Source organism: Nicotiana tabacum, chromosome 9 (assembly GCF_000715075.1).
Source record: "Nicotiana tabacum cultivar K326 chromosome 9, ASM71507v2, whole genome shotgun sequence".
NCBI lineage: Eukaryota > Viridiplantae > Streptophyta > Magnoliopsida > Solanales > Solanaceae > Nicotiana > Nicotiana tabacum.
This window is the reverse complement of record NC_134088.1, coordinates 7,587,206-7,596,696: the sequence shown is the minus strand read 5'-3', so window position 1 is coordinate 7,596,696 and position 9,491 is coordinate 7,587,206. Positions and strand designations below refer to the sequence as shown.

General features: G+C 33.3%; 1 protein-coding gene across 1 annotated transcript; it reads right to left on the bottom strand.

Moving 5' to 3' along the window:
* Nucleotides 1-222: 222 nt before the first annotated feature.
* On the bottom strand, nt 223-5,049 carry LOC107776284 (putative late blight resistance protein homolog R1A-10). The gene is made up of 4 exons (XM_016596186.2): nt 4,761-5,049; nt 1,744-4,157; nt 1,187-1,420; nt 223-543 (listed from the first exon to the last, which is right to left on the bottom strand). Exons 2-4 carry the CDS (start codon nt 4,098-4,100, stop codon nt 489-491), a joined length of 2,646 nt encoding a protein of 881 aa, XP_016451672.1. The 5' UTR covers nt 4,101-4,157; nt 4,761-5,049; the 3' UTR covers nt 223-488.
* Between the last annotated feature and the right edge of the window lie 4,442 nt (nt 5,050-9,491).

The following is a 9,491-nucleotide window of genomic DNA, read 5'->3' as shown; positions in this document are numbered from 1 at the left end:
ATCCGAGGTTGTTTGCTCAAAATGTTGACCGAAGTAAACTCAGTTGAATTTTAAAGCTCTAATTCACATTTTAATCCATTTTTCACATAAAAACCTTTCTGGAAAATTATACGGACTGCACACGCAAGTCGAGGAATGATTAATAGCATTTTTTAAGGTCTTAAAATATCGAGATGATTATTTAATTTAAAGATGACATTTTGGGTCATCACAACTAGTATGGTTGGTAAGGAATTACTTGTTCACTTCACAAGTTGAAATTTTTGTACAATCTAACACAATTTCTAGACACGAATGCAAGATTCTACAACTTTACGATTTTGACAAATAAACTTAAGAACTGTACATAGTCAAGACAATCAAACAATGGTTCTGATTGCTCTGGCTTTATAATTATTCTTTATTTTCTCCTCTGCTCTTCTTCTTCTTCTTGCTCATCCTCTTTCTCTTCTGCTTTAATTTGCTTCGTCTTCCTTCTCTTCTTGTTTTTATTCCTCTTCCTTTTCTCCTTCCTCATCCCCGCCCTCTTCTTCGGCACTTTTCCTTTTTTTAACAAAAATAACATAATATAACAACATTAAATATTTTGAAGTTATGACAACAATAACACGATATAACGAAAATGAAAAAGTCAATGTCTTTGGGAAGTGTCATAGACATCCCAATTTTAGTTAAATAAACTAAAATTGACAAAGTGACATACATTTATCGAATGGACTTGGTGTCATTTAAAAATTTAGAGTAAGAGTGTATAGCAGTAGAAGGCAACTCAAAGGAACAATTTCTCCAAAAATTCAAAAACTTTCTATACAAAATCAAGTTTTGTAAAAACACAAACAAACACCATATAGTGCATTCCCTCGAGTTTGCGAAGTATTTGCATCAAGTAATGAACCATAGGAATATAGATGCTTTCAAAACAATGAAGATTTTCAAATCAGAAAATCAGTCAGAGGTTCAAAATATCGAATTGAAGAAGAAAAAAACAGGAATTAACTGACAATGACAAGAAGAGCAGACAAGCATATACTGACGAGTAGCACTACAGAAGAAAGCTAATTACTAATGTCAAAGAACATATCGTAAACCAAGTATAGAAATCTCATCGAATTAATCATGCCCCATTTCCATCTTCTTCTCTTTTTTAGTTCTACAAATTAATTAAGTTGGGTTGATCAGTTCTTACATGGCCATCATGTAGTTGACGAACTCCTCATAGCTGATCCGTCCATCACCATCCACGTCAGCTTCACGAATTAACTCATCAACCTCTTCATCTGTAGGTGGTGCCTTGTCTCTGTTTGCCATGAAATGGCGAAGATCAGCTGCAATAATAAATCCATCCTGATCCAGGTCAAATCGGCTGAATATTTCCTTGAACTCAGACGCCTGATCATCTGTAATTCTTTTGGTTTCATTTCTGTTTTATATCAATTGAAACTTGGATGAGCAACCACAACAATTTCTCAAACATTAAGTGCATGAAAAGTCATTCCGAATGAGTGCACTTGTTTTTTGAACGAGAAATTAAAGAAAAGAAGATACACTAAATATTGAAAAAGAAAGGAAGAAACAAAAAATATATATAAACCAATTAAATTAAGAGAAAATTCAAAACCAATAGAAAGTTCTTTAAAGGAAGAAAGATTACATTTTTTTGACATGCTACTTTAAGAAAACTCATAATTTTAAATAGTTTATCAAGAAAATAAAAAAGACTATGTAAAAGGATAAAAGACATACCGAGAGTAAGGAGGAAAAATATAGACGTCCAGGTTGTCACACCCTGTAGTTGCTTCTACTTCTTCCTTAATCTCCAAAGCTGAAACCTTGAGGGAGTTTTGATTACAATGGATCACCTTGATTGATGTAAGCGTTCCAATATCCACAAAACTGTCAGGAATCTTCTCAAGCAATTCAACAGATTTTAGCACTAAACTTTCAAGCATGGGAAATGATGATGATTCTAAGACGTGCCATTCCCTAATATGAACGCCTCGAAATTTTAAGATTTTGAGTACCGGGAACTCCATATCTCTCACGTCCCACTCCTCTTGCTCGAATCTACACCCTTGAAATACCAGTCTTTGAAGGTTGGGTAACCCAGCAATTGTGGAAGTTGCACTTGCTAGTATATTAATTTGGCGGAGGATCAGCTCTTTGAGACTTGAAGGTAAATAATACTTGGTGATATTATACATCGAACCAAACACGAGAGATTGAAGCTGTGTAAGAACATCCAATTTCAGAACGAGAGAGTTAGCTTCACCAAAATTATTAACTTCAGCTTCATCAAAATCATTAACTTCAGCTTCATCTAAATAATTAACAATTATTACGAGGAGAAGCTTTTGAAGATTGGGAAACATCTCAATTAACTCTATATCCTCACGAAATAAACACATGCCTTTAAATGCCCTCAAATTCTCCAACTTAGACGGACCTTCTTCAGAAACTGCAAATATCTCATGAGGTAAGCGTGTTGATACGTCTACATGCTTTAATTTTGTCATCTTCCAAATATGAGGTGTCCCTTCTACTGATATCTCAGTATCCACCAGTAAAGTTTCCAGATCGCACATGTGTGATACCCACTCGAAAAAAAACTTTTCGAAACACATTCCCAGGTATCTCAGGTAAACTAGTGATTGCAATATATCTTCTATATTCGTATAATCCCCTGGAATGCAGTTCTTGATATCCAGCACTCTAAGAAGTCTTAAGTCTCCAACTGATGAGAAATGATAGGAACGAGATAAATACTCTTCAGAAATAGTACCGTGAAAACTAGACTCACTATTCCAAAAATCTCTATAAGCAAGAAAATCATCCGCGTTATTAGTAACAAAGAACGATTTAAGATCTTGTCCAAAAGATGTTCCTTTTTTTGAGCCGCTTGTGAGGAATCTATCTACTTCGTTGTCGAATCTCTGCAAATCATGACGAAGCTTATGGTCGAGGTGAATGCACACTCGATGTTCTTCATCATATGAAGGTTGATATTGGTTATGTGTCCCTATAACTTGCATGAATTTTTCTTCTTTAGCTTTGTTTAAGACAAAGTCACGCACTAGATCATGAATTTGCAAGTACTTCACCTTGCCATCAAAGGTCGTCTTTGAAACCATTAGTAGGCTACTTGAAATTATATCGGTCAAGTAAACTTCAGCTACCTCCTCCAATCCTCTCTCATCACTACATTGAACGAGGCCTTCGGCCATCCAGAGTAACATCAATTTAGATGGGCCAATTTTTTCATCCTCCCTAAATACTCCCATAGTTAGAAGGCAATGTCTCAAATGATCCGGTAAATAGCAGTAACTTAATTGTATTGCCAAGTTGCTCTCACTTTCAACTGCTCCAAGATGAGACTTTAAATTGTTTGCAACTTCACACCACTCCGAGACATTCCTTTCTTTCTTTGCCAGAATTCCACCAACCAAAACAACTGTAAGAGGCAGCCCTTTACAATATTCTGCAATTTGTACCCCAACATCCTTGAATTCAGGAGGGCAAGTTTCCTTTTGAAATGCTTTTTTCTCCAACAATTTCCAGCTTGCTTCCCTGGTTAGGAATCGAGGGGAATAAGGATCGGCACAGTGCTCGACTTCCATTGCCACATGTTCAAGTCGAGTTGTTAACATGATTCTGCTTCCTTGTTTACCGATTGGAAAACATAATCTTAACTCATCCCATGCCTTTACTTCCCATACATCATCCAAAACAATGAGATATCTTTTCCCTATTAAACACTTGCGCAACATATCGGCTATGTCACTCTCCTTATCTCCACTGCACTTAACACCTGTCACTTGCTTATAGATGTCCCTCAACAGCTCTCTCACATCATATGATTGCGAAATGATAACCCATGCTCGAACATCAAAGTGAGAAACAATAGAAGAATCTTTGAATATCTTTTTTGCCAAAGTGGTCTTTCCGAGACCAGGCATGCCAAAAATAGAGACAATATCCCGTTCCCTTATTCCTCTGGTCAGTAGCTTAATTATCTTCTCAGCATCATCCTCAAGCCCCAGCGGTTCCTCTTCAGTTACTTGAGTACTTGGTGTAGCACTCTCATCAATGTTGACATCCTCCATCCTAATTAGCTTGATCTATTTTCGGGTTGAAATGCTTGATGTCAGAGAGCAGTATGCCTAACATGAGTAATAGCAATGACATGGTCAATCTCCAGTGAGCAATATAAAGATCAGGAAAAAAAATGGGTGCTAAATTGCCATTAGGAACTCTTAATTCTCTGACATAGATTCTAAATTGCCTGTAATTACAAACAAAGAACTCATGGATTCTTTTCTTCAAATATTCTTTGTTTCTCAAATTAGCAGTCCAGCTCGTGAAAACCTAATGTAAAATCCCCCTAATGTCGAATTACATCAACACATTCCCATTTTCAGATTCAGATTCCTTTTATAAATTTCCACTTCAATTAAACATTTACAATTATTCTTTTATTTCATTTACTACTAATCCAACTTAGAATTCCCTGTTGTATGACTTATATTTAAAATCCCATATATTTCAAAATAGATGAAATACATAGTAATAATAAATATACAATCAATAACAACAAGTCAACACTGTATAAGTACAAATCCATGTTGTGTTAATTAAATTTTGAAACAAAAAATAGTAAAAAAGAACTCATTGAAGTTTAAAAGCTGCCACCATGGGGTAACGTCAACCTCCAATCTGAGAACAAGGAAATATGATTTCTATTCTTAAGCAAGAAAAACACTGACCTACAACTGTTAAGCAATGAACCTTCCGTCTTTCAGTAGCGAAGAGTTTCTACTCTGTAGTGATGGAAATTTTGTCAATTATTAGACAAAAGGAAAAGGGCTTTCACCTTGAAGAATTATTCTTATTATCTACTGTGAGTCAATGCATGAGGCCTATTAACAACTGGGAATTATTGAGAAATATACATATAATATTGTCCATATTCTGATTTAGGAATTTTTAATTATCAATGCGGGCTAGCTGTATATGTACAGTTCTGAGTTTCTAATTTAGTAATCACAGGAAAGGTATCTTAAAACACTTGATCATAATACATTATTCAATGATATAGCTGGTGAATTCGAGGAAGTCTTTTAATTTGACGTTATTGCCCCTACCATCCAAACTCAAAAGTTTAGAAAGCCACCGGTAATAGAAATAGTGTAACTACTATATTCTTGTTATAAATAGAATTTTATTTATGATGAATGTCTATATTTAGAGAGATTCTAGGGTTCATACTTGGTGGCTAAGTCAGTCTCTCCCTATAAATAGAGGGTTCTATTCTATTGTAATTCATCCCAAAATCAATAAGAGTTCCCTCTCCCTACTTTTCTCTGCAATACTTTTCTTCTTCTTTTATTGTTTCATAACACGTTATCAGCACGAGACTCTAACCTATTGAGTAAAAGCTTTGGGATTGAGCATAATAATTATCAATTGTTCCATAAACTTCCTTCATGATTAAATTCAGGATTTAAGGTAAGTATTTTACTTTTCTCTTTCAAATTCTTGATATTCTATAATTTGATTTTAAATACAAGCAAAGACGATAAATTGTGATTGTAACTCTAATGGAGTTTGAAAGAAATTATAACCACCCAAAATGGTAAAATTTCTATGCCTTGCCATGATCAAATTCATGTATGATTGTTGGCAAAGAATTGAAAACCCGTCCCATTGAATTTACTCCATTCTCATTCCCTTTAGAGAATGTGATAGCAGTATGTGATAAGTCTGAAAGAAGATAAAATTATTACTATGAATGTATCAATGGATGTGGACGTGGCAATAGACGAAATTATAATCGTCATCATTGTGGTAATGAGAACAATAAGGATTCTCAAAATAATCCTTCACTCTATGAAAGTAATATTTGTCATCGATTTGACATGAGATTTTATAAAGCACATATAGATGATTATTGTCCATTCATGATGTGAATGTGACAACATCTAATTTATGAATATATATTCATTCTTGGAAGAATATGAACGTGCTAGTGGTAGTGAATATGCCACACTCACCTCTAGAGGGAGGTTTAAGAGGAAATAAGAAAATAATGTCATTATTATGGCATAAATGGTCATTAATCACATACTTATTGTACGCCAAAATATTTTGGCAATGTAATTATTAAAAGACAACAGTAATGCAAGGAACAGATCTTGCATATAATTTTGACCATAACCATAATGGTATAACTTTCTCTTTAAAAGAGATATTCACCATATGGATGTTGATGAATATGTGGAAGTACCAAATTAATCGAGAGCTCTGGAAGAGCCAATTATTACTATTTTGGAGAAACACAATTGATTACCAATAAGGTATTGTGTTGTAGTAAATCTCAAAGAAACTTATTCAGTTTCCAAAGTACACGCGAAAGCGGTTGATTATATTGAGACTATAAATAAAGGAAAGATTTAATATCTTCTATTACTACAACTTGTAGCGGGATAATATGTATGTGAAAAGCTACCTGCTTTATTCTCCAATTTGTACTATATAAATAAAAGAATGCCATAATAAAGTGGCTGTTTATTGATATAAAAACTCATATCATAATAAACTTGGAGTTTATTGATAATGCACATGTCATGTGTAAATTTGAAGTTTATCAATATTGATAATTTATTCAGTTGGCATAATTGGTTTAGCCATATTAATTTAGGTATCATGTGCAAAAATAAAAGAGAATCTACATGGGTAAATATTAAAGAACTAGAAAGTTCTTTACGAATTCTCTTATATTGTTTGTTCTCATTAATTAATAGGCCAACTAAAACTGGGATTGAATCCCATGAATGCTGGAAATATAAAAGGTGAATATGGACCCATTCACCTGCCATGTATACCACATAAGATGCATCTATGAGATGGTTACATGTGCGATTATTATTAACCCGCAACATGGTATTTTTTGCGAGGTAACTTGCTCAATAATTTGATTTAGATCATAATTTTCAGATTTTTTATTCAAGATAGTTCATCTTGATAAGTTAGTTTACATCAAAGTTGGTTTAGAAAAATAATTTATTGAGTGTCTCCACTTAATAGCTAAACTATTGCTTGTGAGAACAAAGTTATCTATATCAGTTTGATATACGTTATATACGAAAGTATATTATTTTCTCCCCTCACAAGTGGTTCAGGGTCAGGAACCAAATAATTCCATCTTATTATTATTGATGTGCGGTGTATATTTTGATTAACACCATGACACACAAAGATGGGCTTTCAAAGTTGAGGAAGCAAGTTAGTTTTTCTAACATGAGGGGGAGACATGATAAACAGTTGAGAAAAAGTTACGTGGAATGAATTATCATTTGTATATCTAGATCCTCGAATACGATAATATGAACTTGAAGTTCATAAAAAGATAATCCATCTGCAATATATTGCAAAGTATGCTAGACGCATTTGTTGACCCAAAGAAAGTAACTATATTCTCATTACAAATGCTCATATTAAGTCCTAGAAGGACAAAGTCTATGGTACGCTTAAAGCGTATAGACAAATCGGTTTCAAATAAACTTCTTGATAAAGAAGATGAGCAAATGATCAAAATGATCATAATAAAGGAGGCAAGTGATCTAGAAGATCACATGACATAACACTTCATAAAATCTCATGAGAGATTCAGGTACCTGAATATATGAATGAAGAGATTTCTATGTTATGTCTTTATGAAAAAAATATTGGAACCGATATAAAATATTTGTCGACGACATCTATCATAGCGCTAAGTATAGATGAGGATCTTAAGTTTATCGAATATAGACACAAAAGTATTAGCCAAATGGAAGAGACACAATTCAAGTAGAATTGATTCCATATGAAAGACACATAATTTTGGACATGTAGTTCAAACACTTGAAAGTATAAACTATAAAGTCAATGATGTATGCAATTACTTTTATCAATCTTATATGTCTAGCATGACATGAAAACTTGATATGCATCTAAAGTCTATTTATATGGCTTATATGACAATCCTTGAAGGATTTTAATCGCTTAAAGCATATACAATTCTTGGTCCTGAAGTACCATATCCTAAGTGCAATTTGTGCACAAAAGTATCTTGCTATAACTATAAGCATGATAATATGATAACAAGAGTCTTTACCCCTATGTGAAGATATTGAAATGACGATTCCAACAAGATCAGACGAAGACAATACATCCATCAGGGATGATGATTTCAAGGTGAAACAAATTCGTTGAAGTTAATATGGCTGATTTGTTTATCAAATCTCTACCAACGATATTTTGAAGATGGTGCACAAGATTGGGATGCGAAGGCTCAGGGATGTGAATTGATGCTCTCATCAGGGGGAGTTAATGCGCGTTATACCCTTTTTTCCTTACAAGGTTTTGTCCCACTGAGAATTTTTTTCTCGCTGGATTTTATTTAGTTAAGGTTTTAACGAGGCACATTATCTGTTGAATAGACATTCAAGGGGGAGTGTTATAAATAGAATTTTATTTATGGTGAATATCTATATTTAGAGAGATTCTAGGGTTCATACTTGGTGGCTAAATCAGCCTCTCCCTATAAATAGAGGGTTCTATTCTATTGTAATTCATCCCAAAATCAATAAGAGTTCCCTCTCCCAATCTTTCTCTGCAATACTCTTCTTCTTCTTTTATTGTTTCATAACAAATCTAGTAATTACACAATATTTGTTTGTTTGTCGTAACGAAATTACAAATGTAATTACATAATTAGATTAAATTTTAAATAAAGTAATTCTCAAAATTTAAAAGTTAATATAATTAATGAATGAGACATATTAATAACTGTGAATTATTGAGAAATATAATATTGTCCATATTCTGACGATGAATTTTAAATTATCAATGCCAGCTAGCTTTATATATATGTACAATCTAGTTTAGAATTTAGTAATCAGAAATGTTTCTTGTGAGGACACATAATTTGTGAGTGGGAGACAACTTAATTATGTAGGAAGACTAAAGTGAGGAAATCTTGATAAAAAAAATAAAGTGTGTGTGTGTGTGTGGGGTTGAAATTAGTTGTTGATAGTTAGGAGCTCAATCTGAAGGCCAAGGAATCAAGCTGCTCGAGAGTTATTAACATCTTAGCTTTTGTGGCATTTTGATTGTTGTGAACCAGCCCAGGTAGTCATTACACAGTAGTTTAATCTGAGATGATTAATGTCACTATTGCTCATGCAGTCAATTTTGGAACCATTCACATGCTTAAAAATAACCAATGTATTTGACCAGAAAGTATGAGACTTTTTATTAAACTAATTAAATAATAAGATAAAGGGTAAATCCTAGTTAAACATAATAGCTTTTAGATCTGAAGAATATTTATACGGATAATGTGGGAGTGCATTAAAACCGATGTAATACGATGTGTAATAAATGATACTACTATTAATGAGTGGAGAATAATGATAAGCAATAAATATGCTAAATGACAATGAATGTAAATAGAG